The sequence below is a fragment of the Carassius auratus genome, chromosome 16, assembly GCF_003368295.1.
Source record: "Carassius auratus strain Wakin chromosome 16, ASM336829v1, whole genome shotgun sequence".
Lineage (NCBI taxonomy): Eukaryota > Metazoa > Chordata > Actinopteri > Cypriniformes > Cyprinidae > Carassius > Carassius auratus.
In genome coordinates, this window is record NC_039258.1 from 12,454,310 (window position 1) to 12,474,710 (window position 20,401).

At 38.3% G+C, this 20,401-nt stretch overlaps 1 protein-coding gene across 3 annotated transcripts in view; it reads left to right on the plus strand.

Annotated features, from left to right (window-relative positions):
- Positions 1 to 8,676, plus strand: part of triob (trio Rho guanine nucleotide exchange factor b) — a 159,082-nt gene extending 150,406 nt beyond the window's left edge. For 2 of the 3 annotated variants that reach the window (XM_026284128.1, XM_026284129.1), the window contains 8 exons: positions 2,110 to 2,248; positions 2,370 to 2,397; positions 2,510 to 2,672; positions 4,062 to 4,183; positions 4,264 to 4,336; positions 4,449 to 4,649; positions 4,768 to 4,906; positions 6,270 to 8,676. In XM_026284128.1, the coding sequence (XP_026139913.1) occupies positions 2,110 to 2,248; positions 2,370 to 2,397; positions 2,510 to 2,672; positions 4,062 to 4,183; positions 4,264 to 4,336; positions 4,449 to 4,649; positions 4,768 to 4,906; positions 6,270 to 6,815 (1,411 nt within the window). In that variant the 3' untranslated portion in view covers positions 6,816 to 8,676. Of the gene's footprint in view, positions 1 to 2,109; positions 2,249 to 2,369; positions 2,398 to 2,506; positions 2,673 to 4,061; positions 4,184 to 4,263; positions 4,337 to 4,448; positions 4,650 to 4,767; positions 4,907 to 6,269 lie in introns of all 3 variants that reach the window. The other variant, XM_026284127.1, reaches the window with a different exon arrangement.
- The last annotated feature ends 11,725 nt before the right edge of the window (positions 8,677 to 20,401 follow it).

Below are 20,401 nucleotides of genomic sequence, written 5' to 3' on the forward strand. Positions count from 1 at the left end.
TGACAGTTCGCCCCCTCCTGCAAAGGCACGTCCCCATGCTGTAACATATTCCAACTGAGGAGGGAGGGTGGGGGCTCAGGAGGAGTGCCTGAAACAAAAAGAGTCCAAAAAGAATTTCCATGGGAGGGTGGAGGGTGTAGGGTGGGAGGAGCCAATGGGAAGCCAGGAACAGGAGAAGCCAGATCTTTGTCAAGAGACCAGCCAGGAGGAAGCCCCAGGGTGGAGTCAAGGGAGGGAGGAGTTGGTCTAGATGACACCCTGGAGACAACTGACTGAGACTGAACCCAGGATGGAGCCAAGCAGACGGAGACCCAGAGTGACACTGAGGTTCCAGAGGGTCAAGGCAGAGCTGAATGCTCAGGCGAGGGCTCCAGAAGACCGCGGTGGAGCCAAAGCAACTGAGGACCGAGGCAGAGCCTGACAGAGTCAGAGGGATGTAGTGACGAGGCGAAGCCAGAGGAGTGGAGTCCCGAGGCATCGGATGGTCAATGATTGGCCAAGGCAGAGCTGGAGGGATGAGGGAGCCCAATGGAGCTGGTGGGATGACGGGCCATGGTGGAAACAAGGGAACCAGGAGCCAAGGTGAAGCAGATGGGTCGGATGGTCGAGGTGGAGTCCGGGTCTCGAAGACTGGAGGTGGAGACAGTGAATCCTCCAAACCTGAGGTAGCTGGTGACAGGAAGTCCCATAGCACAACCGACCCACTGGACATGGCGTGCTAAGGGTGAGCTGAGGGGCCGACAGGCACCAGCAGAGATGAGGCTGAGGAACTGGCTGGTCTAAGAGGAGGCGGGAGAGGGAGGCTGGGAGGGTTACACTGGAGGACAGGAGCGGAGACGCAGGAGATTCAGGGCTGGGTGGAACCAGCACAGACACAAGAGATTCAGGGATGGGCGGAACCAGCACAGACACAGGAGATTGAGGGATGGGCGGAACCAGCACAGACACAGGAGATTCAGGGATGGGCAGAACCAGCACAGACACAGGAGATTCAGGGATGGGCGGAACCAGCACAGACACAGGAGATTCAGGGATGGGCAGAACCAGCGGAGACACAGGAGATTAAGGCTCTCTGTCTGCGTTAGACCCTGGCAAAAGCTCCATGAAGCAGGATGACATCTGGCTGGTCTCTGGTTTGGGAGTGCGGCTGTAAATGTCCTCACCTGTGGGACAGACAGAGTCCATAGTCCATTAGGCCCCAGCACCCACTCCACATATGTAGCAGAGTTGTCCAGAGGACCGCTCCCTGAAGTGTATATTTACACACATATATACACATACATTTTTAAGAAAAAAACTGAGAAAAGTACATTTTGTTTTATATAGTTCAATCCAAGAAAATACGTGCATATCACATTTATTTGTAGCATATAACACATATGAACATATAACACATTTTAATAAAATGCAATTATTAAATAAGCTTATAATATAACTATATAAATGAAAAATAATATGCCTTTTTTTCCGGACTATAAGTCGCACTTTTTTCATAGTTTTTCAAACATGAACCAAGAGAAATGAACCAAGAGAAAACATTACCGCCTACAGCCGCCAGAGGGCGCTCTATGCTGCTCAGTGCTCCTGTAGTCTACACTGAAAACATAAAGTGCCCTCTCGCTGATGTAGACGGTAATGTTTTCTCTTGGTTCTAATTAAATGCGACTTAAATATGTTTTTTTCCTCGTCATGACGTATTTTTGGACTGATGCGACTTATACTTAGGTACGACTTATAGTCCGAAAAATACGGTAAATAGTCTTATAAAATAGGTAGTATAGAATTATTATTAATTATTAATGAAATTTGATCCATTGCATACAGATTTGCATTTACCCTAAATGTAGGTTCATTTACGACATTTTTTACCCTAAAATACATTTTGGTATATATTTTAGTATATGAGTGTTGAAACTTAATATATTTTCTATTTCAAAAATAGATTTCATATTTTAGCTTCACTGTTTACGGTTCCATAAGGGAATTGATTTGTCAAAATTAGATTTGAAGGTGTTTCAAGTATGTATGCAAGTTAATTCTGTTTGCTGTCTAACATTAATAGTCTAGCTGTGAATTCTCTCTTAAAACAGTGCTTTATTTATCTTTCAGGAAGTCCTCATCATGGCACACAGCTCTACGCATCAGACGAAAATCTGAAAAGAGAGACAAAGAGGGCAGAAAAGAAAGCAAATCAGAGAATGGCTATCGCAAGTCTCGAGATGGATCAGCCAATAAGGTTTCTGTAAAGGTACTACCTTAAAAGTTGAATGATTCATTTTGTAATCATTGCTGCAATTTCATAGCTATGATAATTTCTACTTACTTTATGTACTTTCAACATTACATTATTGCTTATGTAATTTTTGCAGCTTTTGAATCCCAACTACATTTATGATGGTAAGTTAGAATATTGCTCTTTCGTTCTTGGAAAACTCTGCATATATTAAATTGTTCATGTGTCATAATGAAACAGACAAATGACTTTAAGTTTCTGATTTGCTGGCAGCAGTTCCCCCAGAGTTTGTGGTCCCCCTGATTGAGGTCGTGTGTGACAGGGGCGACAGTGTAACCCTCCGCTGTAAGATCTGTGGGCAGCCCAAAGCCTCGGTCTGTTGGAGAGGGCCTGACCAGAGCACTCTCAGCAATGGTGGAAGATACACACTCACACACAGGTAAAACCACTACACAGACATCATTTTATATGTCATGAACCTATACAGACTGCAGGGGGCACTTTTGCTTTATGGTTTTCGATCCAGTCTATTGTGAAAGATGTACAGTCATTTTGCTAGTTTCATACCTGTTTACTAAAAGAAACATTTTCCATGCTAAATATTTCTGTGAAATTGTCTCCATGTTGTTCAAATATGACTATATGAACAAACAAATTCATTAAGTTTTACCATTTGTCATGGCTATAAACTTAATATCAAATTTTTGGACAATATCTGATTTACAATTATCTAATTATGTTTTAGAATTGTAAAAATAAATGTCTAAACAAGGAAGAAGAAAAAAATGGCACATCATAAAAAATATTTATGCCATTTTCTCACCAGAAGTACTGTTTTTAACGTGGCTATTGATAAAGATCCAAATTGCTTTAAAACTTTACCTTTAGTGAGAAAGTATACATTTTTTAGTTAACATTTTATTTTAGTGACCTTGTTACATGTACTTACTATTATAATAACAATAAATTATGCATAATTACATGCAAGTAACACTAAACCAAACCGTTACCACGTGTGGTTCATTAATATTACACAGTACTTAGATGTATAACTTCACTGTAACAAGGGCACCTTCAAATAACTTGTAAGCATGTTTGAGTTTTGTGGTTGAGCACCCTTATCGCACTTTTTTTTCACCTGTTGGATATGCATACTTTGTTAAATTTCTGCTGAAAATGTAAATGCTGTCAAAATTGAAGAAGAAAAAAAGTCTAAAATAATTATTTAATGAAAATACTTATTGGTTAGATATATATATATTTGGTTTGTACAAAAAAAAAATATATATATACTGTATATATATAGCATAGTGCAAATAAAAATTGGTTAAAAAAATACTACATATAGCATAGTGTAAATAAAAATTGTACAAATGTATGAAGTAAAAATAAAAAAATATATGATAAAAATATTTAGCAAAAATAAAGTAAAACATGCATTTACAGAATCCATTTATGTGAGCTAGTTATTTCCACAAGCACGTCGTATTTTCCACAAGGGGTTTATTTTCTGGTAATGACTAGCTGATTTTACATTACATGATTACCAAATAAATTAATACATGCACATTGAATATTGATGTAACTTAAAATTTCATTTTAATTAATTCAATTAATTTATTTTGTAAAAACAACATTTAATTTGCTTCTGAGATCAAATTGGCTTGTAACAACAGACATTATACAGCAATATTTGTCCTCTGAATAGAGCAGTTGAGAATATTCTAGACTAAAAGAACATGTTTTTAATAGACTATGTTGTGCATTTTTGATTTTATGCATTACAATTTATACATTTTGCCACCTAATTGTTTAATGTTTTGTTCAGTGAGACAGGGGAAGTGACCCTTCGCATCTCACCTGCCTCTCTGGACGACAGCGGCACCTATACCTGCATCGCCTCTAATGATGTGGGCTCAGTGACATCATCAGCCTACCTCAGGGTGCTCGGTCAGTTGATTTTCAGCTAACACTGCTTAAAACAAAAAGTTTGAATGGAAGTTGATTCGCCGATGTTGTTGTTGTTGTAGGCACTTCCTGTGACGGGATCCTCTGGAAGGAAAACTTTGAGTCCCACTACACTGAAGTCATGGAACTGGGGAGGTATTGCGCAAATGAAATGTTTTGACATACTATTAAACAAATAATCCATCTATCTCTATACACACAACTAACATTCTAAACCAGCTTATGTTTGTTTACTGTCTGTCTGTAGAGGCAGGTTTGCCGTCACTAAGTGGTGTGAGCAAAGAGGAAGCAGGCGATCAGTGGCCGCTAAGCTAGTAAATAAGAAGCTAATGCGTCGAGAGCAGGTGGTTCAAGAGCTGGGTGTCCTTCAGTGTCTTCAGCATCCTCACCTAGTGGGCCTGCTGGACACCTACGAGACCCCAGCCAGTTATGTTCTCATCCTGGAGATGTACGTGGACTTCTCTACTTTATCTTCTCACACATAAAGGCAACGCTAATCATAATACCATCAGTTCATTTAAGATGTTTTAGTTAACACATTTTGTTTCTCTTTTTTTGCACATCAGCGCGGATCAAGGTCGTCTCCTGGATTATATTGTTAGCTGGGGGAACCTGACAGAAGAAAAGGTGTCTCTTTACCTACGGGATATTCTAGAAGCTTTACACTACCTTCACACGTGTAGGATTGCTCATCTTGACTTGAAGGTGAGCTTTTTTCATAGAATTATTCTTAATAAATTAGTAGATCATTTGTGGAAGTAAGACCTACTAGTCAGCCTCATCACATTTCCAAAAAAGGCACAAAATGGCTTAAAATGATCATATTTAAGACAAAACAAGCTATAAAATACACTGAAAAATTTAATTTACCAATTTAAACTCGAAAATTGCTCAGAAATAACATGAAGTTTTAAGTATAATGACTGAAGTAGTGCTGTCTCGTATTTACAACATAAAATGTTTTATACAGTGTAAACGAATAAACCTAAAACTGAGGGCATTTGTCTTATTTTAATGCATTCACTCACTAACTGTCAGATTTATTTAAGAAACTTGAATGTTTTAAAAGACTTTGAAGAATGTTGGGGAAATCATGGACATTTTTTATGATAAAAGATGTATTTATTTATGTTTCAGGTATCAATTTTTTTAGAAATTGCTATTCGTGAATTAAAAGACTCTGTACGATTGGAAATACAGTTCAAAATTAGTCAAAAAGTGTTAATCTCAAAGAAAATTCATTTCCTGAATTTTTCATTTCAGTTCTTGAATTTAGTTATTTACATTTTAAAAACTTGTATTTATTTGACATTTACATTTATACATTTAGCAGACCCTTTCATCCAAATGAGCAATGCAAATAATTAATCTAAAGAAGATGAGAAGTGCTAACAATGCAGAGTTGTCCAGAATAGCAAAGACTAGAACAGGGAAGGATTCAAGGGTTGTTTTCTAAGAGTAAGCAGGATGCAGTAAAGTTCTCATGTAACTCAAACAAAGAGAAACGCCCATGACTCAAACTGAAACTAATGCAGGACAGCAAAAGTGAAAAAATAAATAATAGTAATAATCTTTTTTTTTTCTTAAAAAAAAATTTAATTAAAAAAAAAAAATTATCCTGGTGACAGCTATCATTTTAAATATAAACAGTAACACAAATAAATCCTTTTCAATAGAAACTATTATTATAAACAAAAGAAACATGATATTAAGCAAAAAGGAATGCAACAATTTAATATAAATCAATGCACAGATCAAACGAATAACAATATGATGCATCAATACAACACATAAAAATTCTAAATATAACTAATATATCAATAACATATACTAGAATACTAGCTTGACTTTAAAAAAAACAGGCCATTTTTTTCTGTATTATTATTATTGATAGCTGATATATGCTGACATGAATACAGTATGCTGAGATGCCTCTATGGGATGTTAGAACAGCATTCTGTAAATGTGTTTACAATGTATCATATTTCAAATATATCTCATATTCTACATTTTGAACCTGTCAAACCTGTCTGCTATCCCATACTCATTTCCGTAATCTGTCTTTCAGCCAGAGAATGTATTAATTGAGCAAACGTCAACCCAGCCTCTAGTCAAACTGACGGACTTTGGTGATGCGGCACATCTCTCCAACACCCCGTTCATCCACCCTCTGCTGGGCAGCCCTGAGTTCTCCGCCCCTGAGCTGGTGTTGGGTGAGCCCGCGGCTCTGGCGTCTGACCTCTGGAGTCTAGGTGTGCTGGCCTACGTGATGCTCAGCGGGGCATCCCCTTTCCTTGATGAGAGTGTCGAGGAGACCTGCCTCAACATCTGCCGCCTCGACTTCAGTTTCCCGGAGGACTACTTCCGCGGCGTGAGTCTGGCGGCCCGGGATTTGGTATGCGTCCTTCTTCAAGTCGAGCCAGGCAGACGTCCCTCTGCACAGGTTTGCTTGCGTGAGCAGCCATGGCTGCAGCCCAATGCAGCCTCTGGAGCAGCTCGCCTCGACACTTCCAGACTCATCTCTTTTATAGAGCGGAGGAAACATCAGAACGACCTGCGACCCGTGGCCAGTTTCCGAGCATTCCTGCGTAGTCGCCTGCTAAGCCAGAGCTGAGAGAAATGTAGAGTGCAAATCTTGTAGGATATTAAGGAAAGTATAGGTTGCTGATATATGCTGAAATCTCATCCTGCTTTTTGAGTCATTCTGAAATGGTTCTGGGTCTCTGTTACTGTAACTGCTGCTGACAAATCTCTGAAGTCCCCTTACCCTTCAAAAATCATTTCTGATACATGCACATGTTCTCCATTTGAATGGGCGAAACTTACAAGGAAAAAAAAGTGAAGAAGTTTTTTTTTTTTCCCTGACCCAGAAAGGTTTAACTTCATGTTCGAACAGTATTTTTTTTAAAAAGGAAAAAAAAAAAGTTTATTTATAAGTTGTTTTTTTTCCCCTGACCCAGAAAGGTTTAGCCTCGTGTTCAAACAGTATTTTAACCAGGTTGTTTCAGTGGAGTACTGTTATCTGAATAGCTACATTCAGGAAAGATTACATTTTGTACAAACCATGTAAAGAAGCACAGTAAAGATGGCATCTTTATCCTGAACGTTTTGGAGAAAAAAAAAATCTTAAAAAAAAAAATCTTTAAAGATTTAAAGGGAAGTAAAATAGGTTACGCTATGGCATTCATCTCAAGTTCCATGTTTGATAAACATACAGTCATATTGGAATGAATTAAAACATATGAAACAACTTTTTAACAGCTCTTTCAGACAAGAAGTAAATGATACTGTAAGCTCTTGATTTCAACTTGCATCTGACTAGCAGCCCTATGTTGTAAATAAACTGGATCTGCCTTTGTTCGTGTCCGTTTGCAGTGTTATAAATGCTTTGTCATTGGCTGCTCATGACTTTCAACTGACCAGATAGAATACAAGCTGGAAAGCCGGCGAAGGCAGGAAGTGTCTGCAACCACAGCAAATGTGTACTCTCTGTTGAAATGTGCGATGTCAGGGCTTTAACATTTTGCAGCTATTTATAATGATTTGTGTAAATCAACATTGTTATGTACATGTGAGTTGAGATGTGTGTCCATTGCTCTTTTGCTGAAATTTCTGTGTTCAGTATTATTTTGTAAGCTTAAGCCTCATTGGTAAAAAAATAATGTCTTTTTTCACACTTCCATCATGAATGTCGTTATTTTTATCGTTATACCAAAGTTACTCCTCATGTACCTTCTTCTTCTCCCTGTTTGGTGGTTATAATTTTTAACAATAAGTTATGAATGCAGTTCTGACTCCTGTCTGGAGTCTGGAGTTTACTCATATTGATTGTTGTTTTATTTATTGTGTCTTGATCGGTTTTTGTTAATCGAATTGAATTGAAGTAGCGCTTCATGTTGTCAGATTATTAGGAATTTTAATGTCCATATCTGCTCATTGTAGCAGTAGTCTGTTAATGTAAGTTTGCATGACTAAATGACAAGAGTTATTCTTTGTTTTAAGTTCACATTGTTTTAAATACAATGAGATGAATCGTTCCCCATGTACTGTTTTTGCTGTACAGGGAGAAAGTGTAGAGTGAATTGCCTCCGAATTGTGGGTTGAAGTTTAAGAGGCAAGTTGCAGTTCTCTAATATTCCAAAAATAGCAGCTTGTCACTAAAACCTAGTTGCAATTATTGCTGAATATAAAGGAGGTTAATAACATGCTCAGTCAGTAATGTTAGTATATTTTTCATGTTTTATTTAAGTGAGTTTATCATAATGTATAGATGTACAGACACCATAAAAAATGGACGTAGCGACACCCTGCTTTTTTACATAATGTCATTTTGAATGTTTTTGACTCAATATTAATCTTGCATGTATATTTCTTTGTACAGAAACCATACATGTTTGCACATTCCGTGCTGTACATAAGTTACTTTACCCTCAGTTATTTTTGAGATTAAACATCTGAAACATTTTATTCGTACAGCTAGTCTCCAGTGTCTTTGTCTGTGAAGTGTGTCTGGTATCGGAAGAATGTTATGGTACAGCAGGTTTATCTGATTTGAGCATAAGTATTTTTACATATTTCCTGTCTGTGTCTCGAGGCCTCACCCAGAACGTGTGAGAACTGCATCAGTGGGTGCTTTCGGGTGATCTTGGTAAGATCCCAAAACAAATAAATGACTATTTCAGATCACCCTGATCTTATGGCAGCGGTGAATTCATTTCAGTGAATTGTTTTGCAGAACAAAAATAATATTAAGAATTTATATGTGCACATTGATTTCATTTTTTTAACCAATCAGGCAATCTACCCTAATGCGCTTGCACGGTCATATATATATTTTATTATTTTATTATTATTATTATTATTATGCATGCTGGTTTCCGGTTTCCTATTAATTACAAAATTGCAGTTAATTGAGAAGTACACAGCTAAGGTATCTGTGTGCGTGTTTTCTTGTGACCATGTAGGCATACCTGGTTTTTGTATGCCTTTACAGAAAGGTTTGTGACTGTTTTTTGCACTTGCAGCATCTTTGGTTGTTTGTCTGATAGTGTGAATATAACAGCTTTGTGTCATATTTTTTTTTTTTTTATGACGAGTGAGAAGTTTGGTGTCGAGTTTGAACTGTTGCTAATGTGGTTCTGCAATCACCCACACATACAGTTTGTTCCTCTTGAGAAACGCAGTGTGCCTCAGACTTTGACGTTGAAATAATTCCATTTAGTGGCCCAGCCCAGACTTTGTGGTGTAAAATAACCAACCGAGTAAAACTAAATGATCTCTATAAACCTTTCATACTGAAAAGAAAACTTTAAATTCAATCTTACATAAGTATAAATCAAAATTCCCCCCTCAAGTTGCTTTCTAAGAAACTGTCAAAACAGTTTCCATGACTCATCTATGTATTTTGCAAGTTTTTGGTTTGAAATAAGTTGTCTGTTGACACGGTCTTTATAATGGGGTATTTAGACAACAGTGACTCTTAGCAGTTAAAAAAAGCTTGTAGCTTTACCACCAGGAGGCACACTTTAATTAGATTAAGAAGTTTAATAATTCAAGAGGACTAATAATTCTGCAAGTAAGTGCATGAGAAACTTATCAGAATGCTATATTTGTGGTTTCTAAATGTTGTCATGATTTGATCAGATATACTGATTGTTTATATTGCCTAAGATACCATACAAAGTTCTCAGTTGTCTGATGCAGCATAGAAACAAAACGGTCTTAGTTTATCTTGACGCAAAGAATACTTTAGATTCATCAATGCTTAAAAGGTAAGAGTGTTTCTTGTGGTCTTAATGAATTATATTACTGTGCAAAATATTGAAACAACTACAATGTAGTTAGAAAACAACTTTTTCTATAACAAAAGTATATTTTAAGCCTTGTTGTTTGCAACATAGTCATTAGCTATTACATAGTCACGCCGCCTGCAAATTAAACACAATTAAATGTTTTTGCAACATTTGAACTAAGTGAAGTTTCAAACCAACATGTTTATGAGTGAAAATATCTCAGGCTGGATGGAGTTATTTAAATAAATGTCAAATCACTCAAGCAAACTTCCTTATTTTTCTTGCACAAAAAAAAAAAAAAAAAAAAAGAGGCAAGATTTGCAAAAGTGTGTTCATACAAAATAATTGCATAGTAATTACTTAAAGAACATTTTTGCCCGTTGTTATTAGAACACTTTAAATATCTGGCATACTAATGTAATATTTTAAATGTTCTAATTTGATAGTATTTTTTACATCATTCACTTAAAATTACAAACATTTAACATAAGCAGAACTATATATTTATAACTAACTAATCAGTGCCAAATTATATAACAAAGAAATACGGTGATATGATTTCTTTTATGCGGTCTGCTTTTAATAAAAATTGCAAAACAGTCTACTGACTTAAATATTTTTTGCATCCAGTAGATTGAGAATATAAATGCATCCTTTGAGTAATAGTGAAAAGACTGATGTACTCAATATTTATGTATTCAATGTTCCATGTAGATTTGCTAACATAGATTATATGGAAATTGTGGAATAAAAGGAAGACTTTATTCTGACTTTAGAGCTGGTTTCATCTTTTTTTTTTTTTTTTTTTTTTTTTTTATCTGCTATAGTACAGAAGACCTGAAGGAGGCGACACCTACATAAACAATTGCCTGTGCTGAAGCTTTTCGGTTGAAAAGTGCTTACTATACTTCAGCTGCAAAGAACTGCAAAGTCTTGCTAATGAAAAAATGTTTACAGTTTCATGTTTCTGGCACCATGCTTTTCTACTGTTTGCAAACCGAACTGTTTGTTTATGATTTTTTTTTTTCTTCTTCGGTATAGTAAATGTTTAAGCAATTTCTAATAAAATTATCAATCTATTCATTTTCTGTTAAATGAACACATTTCACTGTCTTTATCTTTGATGCCGTCTGACCTTTCTCAGTCCTTGCATGGCCCCATGGAAAGACGTATGAACATTAAGCCTTTTATTCTGCTCACAAACGTCTTCATTATTAAGTTTATTATTGCATTAACACATTATATAGTTGCATTGCAAAGGGGTGGTGTTCTACTTTATCAAATGAGATACGGATTGCATATGTGTTGAGTTTGAGATAAAACAACAAATTAGCTGAGGTAAGCATATAGTCAACAAATACTGGACATATAAGGAATAATATTGGCACTGAACACTTAATCGTTCAGTAAAGGACAAACTAAACCCAGCAACCTGGGCCCACAATGGTCCCCCACCATTCTTCACCGATTCAACTCTATGTATCATATGTGCATGCAGGTATACATTGAGGTAAAGAGATAAAAAACTGAAGAATAGAGAGAGAGAGAACGCAGATGGGAGGAGGGAGGAAAACATGGGGAAAGAAAGGGAGGACAGGAGTAAGAGAGAAAATAAAAATTCTCACATTCAAACAATAATAGGGAACATCTGTGGAAGGGAGGGTGAGCGTGATTTCACCAAGTACAACATGTTCTCGGATCAACATCCTTGTTGATTCTGGAACAACATCCAAATTAATCAGAATTGAGATATATAAATTTTAAGGAAATATCTCTTTTAGGCTTAAAATCAGGGTTAGGCGCTTCTTCAGCTTTGTTAATCAGCTATCATTTCCCTCTGATTTTAGGAATAAATTATGGGTAGAGTTAGGTTTAGGGGTAGGGATTGGGGTTAAGTCTACATTTTTGGACAATAACGTTGATCCAGGATCATCAAAAGATGTTGATCCAGCAACATGTCGTACTTGGCAAAATCACAGCGATCAGAAGGCAGTGAGAAAGAAGGGAGGGGGAATTGCATAAAAGGCTAACTCACAGAAATATCTGATAGAGATTGTGATATAATCTAACAGTTCCCCCATTTGTTTATATAATAAACCGCATAAAGGATCTCTACCAAATTCCCCTTCTCTTAACATCAACTAGCATTTTTTTCTTGCCACTTAAGATCAGCACATTCAACAGTTCTATTCATCAAGGCACTTAGGCACTGACACGCTCCTCCCGAATCTTGTTAATAAAAACGTCATTTAATGCTAGGTGGACTTCTAGAGTTGGTCCAATTTTCAACTCATCTCATTTGTGCTACACTTTTAAGCGTTTTTTTTTAATCAATAATTCTAGTGTAAAAATCAAGTTAATCTTACAAATTAACTTTTAAAGTATATACATCAATGCTATAGACCTATGCAGTAACTCGAGTCAACTAGAACAACAAAATTATCAGTAATGTCAAACAAATACAAAAAAAAAATCTTCTGAGAAATCTAAACCACATCATAATCTCTTCATTCCATGCTGTATCAGAATGAGGTCATTAATCAGTCTCTTTTTCCTGCTAAGAGTTGCTCCTCAATCCTTCTTTGTTGCTGGCAGGATCTTAATCAGTTGGAGCAAACAGCGGGCTTTTAAGCCACCAGTTGACATTTACATTTACATTTACATTTAATCATTTAGCAGACGCTTTTATCCAAAGCGACTTACAAATGAGAACAATAGAAGCAGTCAGGTCAACAAGAGAACAACAACAGAATACAAGTGCCATGACAAGTCTCAGTTAGTCTAGTATAGAACGCATAGCCAGGTATATATAAAATGTTTTTTGTTTTTTTTATTAAATGAAAAAGACAAGAAAAGGAAAAGTACTGGTGTTAGTAGGTTAAGTGCAGGCGAAAAAGATGAGTCTTTAGATGTTTCTTGAAAATGATACTGTGATAGCTGATACGAATTGAGATTGGGAGGTCATTCCACCAGCTGGGCACAGTCCAGGAAAAGGTCCGTGAGAGTGATTTTGAATTTCTTTGGGATGGCACCACAAGGCGTTGTTCACTTGCAGAGCCCAACTTCTGGAGGGCACATAGGATTTAACCAGTGAGTTTAGGTAAGTTGGTGCCGTGCCAGTGGTCGTCTTGTAGGCAAGCATCAGTACCTTGAATTTGATGCGAGCAGCTACTGGTAGCCAGTGTAACCTGATGAGGAGAGGAGTAACATGAGCTTTTTTTTGCTCATTGAAGACAACCCTCGCTGCTGCATTCTGGATCATTTGCAGAGGCTTGACAGTACATGCAGGAAGGCCCGCCAGGAGAGCATTACAATAGTCCAGTCTGGAGAGAACAAGAGCTTGGACAAGAAGTTGGGTTGCTTGCTCTGACAGGAAGGGTCTAACCTTCCTAATGTTGTATAAGGCAAACCTGCAGGACCGGGTCGTTGTAGCAATGTGGTCAGTGAAGCTTAATTGATGATCCATCACAACTCCTAGGTTTCTGGCTGTCTTCGAAGGAGTTATGGTTGACGAGCCCAGCTGTATAGAGAAGTTGTGAAGAATCAATGGGTTAGCTGGAATTACCAGTAGTTCAGTCTTTGTAAGGTTAAGCTGAAGGTGATGTTCATTCATCCAGCTAGAAATGTCACACAGTCAGACAGGCTGAAATGCGAGCAGCTACCGTCGGGTCATCAGGCTGGAATGAGAAGTAGAGTTGGGTGTCATCAGCATAGCAGTGATAAGAAAAGCCATGCTTCTGAATGACAGATCCTAAAGATGTCATGTAGATGGAGAAAAGAAGTGGTCCAAGTACTGAGCCTTGAGGAACCCCAGTAGCAAGGTGGTGTGACTTTGAAACATCACCCCTCCAAGACACACTGAAGGATCTGTCAGAGAGGTAGGACTTAACCCACAGGAGATACAGTTCCAGAGATTCCCATCTTTCTGAGGGTGGACAGGAGAATCTGGTGATTAAAAGTGTCAAAAGCAGCAGACAGGTCCAGTAAGATGAGTACCGAGGATTTTGAAGCTGCTCTTGCTAATCGCAGGGCTTCAGTAACCGAGAGCAGAGCAGTCTCAGTTGAGTGGCCACTTTTGAAGCCAGATTGGTTGCTGTCCAGGAGGTTGTTCTGTCCAAGGAACATAGAAAGCTGGTTGAACACAGCCCACTCAAGTGTCTTTGCAATGAATGGAAAAAGGGATACCGGTCTGTAGTTTTCCAGAAGCGCTGGATTTAGAGATGGTTTCTTGAGCAGTGGGCTTACCCGAGCCTGCTTGAATGGTAAGGGAAATGTTCCAGATTGAAGAGAGGAGTTGATAATGTGAGTAAGTGAAGGTATGACTGAAGAAGAGATTGCTTGAAGGAGGTGAGTGGGGATAGGATCAAGTGGACAAGTAGTAGGATGATTGGACAGGAGAATTTTGGAGACGTCCATCTCTGAGAGTGGGGAGAAGGAGGATAAAGAGTGTGCATCTGTCATTGTGAAGTTTTCCTCAGTCTGCGGTGTAGAGAATTGTTCACTGATGGATCTTGTCTTATTTGTGAAGAAAGCTGCAAAGTCGTCCGCTGTAAGAGTCGATGGAGGAGGTGGAGGCGGCGGATTAAGAAGAGAAGAGAAAGTCTTGAATAGTGTCCGAGCATCACAGCAGCTGTTAATTTTGTTGTGGTAGTAGGATGTTTTAGCGGTGAAGACATTTGCAGAGAAGGAAGAGAGGAGAGATTGATACACACTGAGGTCCGTAGAGTTTTTTGATTTCTGCCATTTCTTCTCTGCAGCCCTGAGTTTAGAGCGATGTTCACGGAGAACCTCGGACAGCCAGGGGGCAGATGGGGCAGTGTGTGCTGGTCTAGACAACAGTGGGCAAAAGTTGTCCAAGCAAGATGTTAAAGTGGAGCAAAGAGTGTCCGTAGCACTGTTCGTGTCCAGAGCAGAAAACTGAGAGAATGGTGGAAGAGAGGATGAAACCACAGCAGATAGGCGAGATGGAGAGAGTGAGCGTAGGTTCCGTCGAAAGGTGACCTGCGTTGGAGTGTGTGCCACTTCAGGAGTAAGTGCTAGGTTAGCAGTAATGAGGAAGTGATCAGAGGTGTGCAGTGGAGCAACTGAAGAGGTGTCCACAGAGCAACAGCGCGTGTAGATGAGGTCAAGTTAGTTGCCCGATTTGTGAATCGCTGTAGTGGACACTAGCTTGAGATCAAATGAGGTGAGCAGAGTTTTGAAGTCAGCAGCCTGGGGTTTATCTAAGTGGATGTTGAAGTCACCAAGCAATACCAGAGGAATACCATCTTCAGGAAAGTTTGATAGCAGCACATCCAACTCCTCCAAGAAGTTTCCCAGTTGACCTGGAGGACGATAAATGACCACAAAGTGAATTTTAACAGGGTGGGTTACAGTAATGGCATGTGATTCAAATGAACCAGTACCTGTAGGTGATGGCTGAAGTTCAAATTTCCATTCTTTGGATATAAGGAGACCCGTACCTCCACCCCTCCCAGTGGTACGAGGAGTGTGGGAACAAGTGAAATTAGTAGAGAGGGCTGCAGGGGTGGCAGTATCTTCAGGTTTGATCCAAGTCTCTGTCAGTGCCATGAGGTTGAGTTCCAGAGACCAACTGGAATAGAGAGCATAGTAGTAGAGGTTTTGTTTGCTTGAGTTTGAGTTTGTTTGCTTGAGTTTGAGTTGAGTTTGCTCATTCTCCTCGCTGGTCCCACTAGGGGGAAACTTCTGCCCCTGCCAGGGTTATATGCATGCATGGTGTAAACTCAGGATGTTCCTCCTTTCGATGACGTTAGACAACATCTCGGTATCAATAGGACAGTCCAGATTATTGGAGTAAACCATCCTTGATATCAGAAGAACTTCCTATAGCTGTGATAGGAGATCTCAAAAAATGCTTTTGTTAGAAACAACATGTTTACTCATCACCCAATCGGTCACTAAAAGACAGTCCAAACATTTTTTATTGTCTAAACATACTTTTAAGACACAAAGTTCTACATCAAATACAGTTCTGTACTCTTACAGTTCACAATTTCCAAATGCAACTCATCTAGTGACTGTGTCCTTATGCCTGAAACATGGTTCTATTCATTGATTACTTGGAATTAGTTAAGTTGCGAAAGCTAAAATAGAGGAAGTAGCTGGAAATATGTCTAAGACAAATAGTGTATGTTTGTCTTTCTTTCTTTCTTTTAGGGGAAGTCGTGGCCTAGTGGTTAGAGAGTTTGACTCCTAACCCTAGGGTTGTGGGTTTGAGTCTTGGGCCGGCAATACCATGACTTAGGTGCCTTTGAGCAAGGCCCAACTGCTTCCTGGGTGCCACAGCATAAATGGCTGCCCACTGCTCTGGGTGTGTGTGTTCACTGCTGTGTGTGTGCACATTGGATGGGTTAAATGCAGAGCATGAATTCTGAGTATGGGTCACCATACCTGGCTGTATGTCATGTCACTCTTACTTTTTTATTTTTTTATTTTTCTTAGTTCTTGAACTTTAATTATCCCTCTTTTTTAATTGATATAAGATTTTGTTTGATGTATCCCTATTTACCTGATTTCCCATGTTCCAGAGTAATGTTTTATTTATTTTTTATTATTATTTAATAAAACAATTTGCAAATGTACACATTTCTAGTCTTCTTGTTGCTCTAGACCATGACATTGTTGAAAAAAAAACTAAAACATTTGCATAGGATGCTTCTATGTTTCCTGCTTAAGCTTTTCGGGCTTCCTCTGTCTGTAATTTTCCATATAACCCTTAAATGTACCACAGCCACTAAAAGCTTCTATTTATATAGCACATTTAAAAGCAACTATGGTTGACCAAAGTGCCTAACAACGTCAGAGAAAAAAAACAACAACAAAGAAACAAAACAAATACAGTAAAAACATCAAAAGTCTCAGCTCAATTCGAAATAAAAGCCAAGGAATACATTGTGTCTTAAGTAACGACTTAAAATTCCATTAGTCTGAGCAGTTCTTATGTGTACGGGTAAACTATTGCACAAATTAGGTGCCACCACTGAAAAAGCTCGGCCACCTTTTTTTTAACCTGGCTCTTGAAACATCGAGGAGCACCTGATTGACTGACCTCTGTGCTCTAACAGGAGTGTGGACATTTAAAATTACTGATAAATAAGCATGTGCTAACCCATTTAAAATCTTAAAAACAAACAATAATATATTGAAATCAGTCAATATATTTAGCTTCGCTAAATGCATTTAAATCTAAATAGAAAGATGTAAAAGCAGATACCTTAATTAAGTAAATGTTTTTTTTTTTAGATTGTAAAAATGATTGCAAATGATTTGAAGTGTTATTTTTTGTTTTCTGTGTTATTTGTCTATGTTTTTGTATTATGTTTTATATGCTGCTGCCTGTCTCGGCCAGGTCACCCTTGCAAAAGAGTTTTTAATCTCAATGGGACTCTCCTGGTTAAATAAGGGTTAAATAAAAATAAAATTATTTACATTATAAGTAATCTCTTTTTTATGATTTTGTTTTAATTTTAATATCTGTATAATAACCCTTCAACCCACAGACCACTAAAAAAGCAGGTCAGGTTAAACCCATTGGGGGTCTCACCAGCTAGACATTGCATGAATTGCATATCAGGAATTTTAAAGGGATAGTTCACCCAAAAAAAAATTATGTTTATCTGCTTACCCCCAGGGCATCCAAGATGTAGGTGACTTTCTTCAATAGAACACAAATTATTATTTTTAGCTTCGTTGCAGTCTCTTAATTGTATAATGCATGGCAAATGGTAACAGAATATATGAGAGAGAGAAAAACATGCACAGATTAAACTGTACAGCTTGTGATAATACCATAGACAGTAAAAGAAATGGACACAGCGACCCCATTGGAACTCAATTGAGACAAGTGAAGCCCATTTTTAGCGTTTTTTTTTTAGCTCTTCCGTTTCTGAGGCGCAGACTCAAACTAAGCTTGATGATGTCAGCAACCTGTCTGACAGACGTAAATCTTCTAGTAGCTGTGCGTGCAAACCGCCATCGTTAATCTTGCAGAGACGGCGAGCTTGAGCGGGGAGTTCTTTGGCGTGAGAGAGCAGGAGTAAGTATTCTGATTAATTATTTTGTATAGTATTTTAAAATGTAACGCCAGTGCGCCATATTAAAGGGGGGGTGAAATGCTCGTTTTCACTCAATATCCTGTTAATCTTAGTACTACTTAGAGTAGTACTGCATCCTTCATAACTCCATAAAGTCTTTAGTTTTATTATATTTATAAGAGAAAGATAGTCTGTACCGATTTTTCCCGGAAAAACACGAGCGCCTGGAGGCGTGACGTTTGGGCGGTGCTAAAGAATCAGGAGCGCAAGTAGGCTTTTGCGTTGAGAGCGTTTGGAAGCTGTGACATTACCGTGAGGAAAAATACATCATCCAAAACAAACCATGGCAGTCAGATTCAGCGTATATTTATGATCCAGAATCAGATCCAGAGGCTGAAATTTAACAAGAGCAGCATCAGCAACGACGTCTCTATGTTAGGGCTGTGCAAAAAATCGAATGCGATTTTCATGTACATCTCATCAGTAAAGACGCTCCTGTAATCAGAAGTATATCTCCAGCACGTGTGTTCAGATCAGGGTTGCCAGGTTTTCACAACAAATCCTGCCCAGTTGCTTCTCAAAAGTAGCTCAATCACGTTTCCGGGAGGTAAAACATTGCTTCCCGGGGTTAAAATATACGTTTTTTTAGAAGGGTTGCCTTGGTTAAATTCGCATTTTAGGGGCTAAATATCACGTTATTTGTATTGGGGTCGCTGTGACCCGTGGACATGAAAAACAACCACCACAGACTTGGCAACACTGGTTGGCATTTACTACACAGAGCCATAATTCATTGACAATCTACACAAAATCGATGTTAAAATCGCAGGCGATTCTTTATCGATTTTGAAAGCGATTTTGTGTTAGTTGTCGGTTAGTTGTCTGTGTAGTAACTGGCACTCCACCTGAACCAGTGTTGCCAAGTCTGCGGTTGTTTTTCAAGTCAGCGGTTTGAAGCAATCCCAATACCAATAACGTGATATTTAGCCCCTAAAATGCTAATTTTACCAGGGAAACCCTTCCCCAAAATTTATATTTTAACCCCGGGAAGCAATTTTTATCGGGGAACCTCCCGGAAACGCGATTGGGCTAGTTTTGGACTAGTTTTAAGAAGCAACTGGGCAGGATTTGTTGTGAAAACCTGGCAACCCTGATCTGAACGCACATGCTGGAGATATACTTCTAATTACAGGAGCGTCTTTACTGATGAGAGGTGCATGAAAATCGCATTTGATTTTTTGCACAGCCCTAGTATGTATTGAAACTGTATATATTTGCTTAGCGGTTTTGGAAAATGACCAAAAGTTCCACTTTATGTCATGCAGTTTGATGACAACATCGCATGTTGTTTACTTGATGTTCTTATGCGCCGATTGCTAAGTTAACAACACAGAGATATTTGAAGCAGTTTTACTCACCGCCTGCGGTTCCAACACACGATCGTGACCCTTTTTCGTTGGGACTGCATTATCCTTAAGAAATAAACGATATGCAAATGCTGTTTTTTTTTTTTTTTGGTAATCTGTGCAGGGTTGTTTTGCCCTGGCAACCAAAAACACTATTGTGACAATTCGCTCTCGCTCTGATCAGTGAATGTCTCTGCTGTGCTCTGCCCTACGGGAGCGCGCGCTCTTCCGGCAGAAGTGCCCTTAGGACCCATATAAGGAAATTCCGCTCCATCTAACGTCACACCCATACTCTAAAAAAACTTTCCCAAACTTGTGATAAACCAGAAGTGGTATTTTTGGAACAAAAATACTCCTTCAAACGTACAACTTAATTTTTGAAACTTTGTCCATGTTTAGCATGGGAATCCAACTCTTTAACAGTGTAAAAAAACTCAGTACGCATGAAATAGCATTTCACCCCCCCTTTAAGTTAATTGCTTGCGAGCTTCTCCTCCTGTCTGTACGGTAATTTCTCTACTGTGCAACAGAGAGTCGAGTGGTTATGACGCAATCGTTAGCCTATTTTTTAAAAAACTGTTTCTACGGGGCCATAATGTCGTGTATCTTTAGAAATAAATAATGGAAAAATGGAGTCTTTAAACGCCTCAGATGTAAAGTTATTTGCTGTAAAAGTGACGCCAAAATGAATGGAAGTCAATGGGAATGCTAACGCAAATGAAGTTCTGCTACAAGATGGCGGCACGCGGCCGACTTCAACTTCCGGTCGAATTCCTTGCAGCCTGGATAATACACTGATGTGTAAAGACACCAAAACGATCAGTCTGTGCAAGAAACTGAACAGTATATATATATATATATATATATATATATATATATATATATATATATATATATATATATTAAATAATTTTTTTTTTTTTTTGTACCACTGATTCACACAATGTC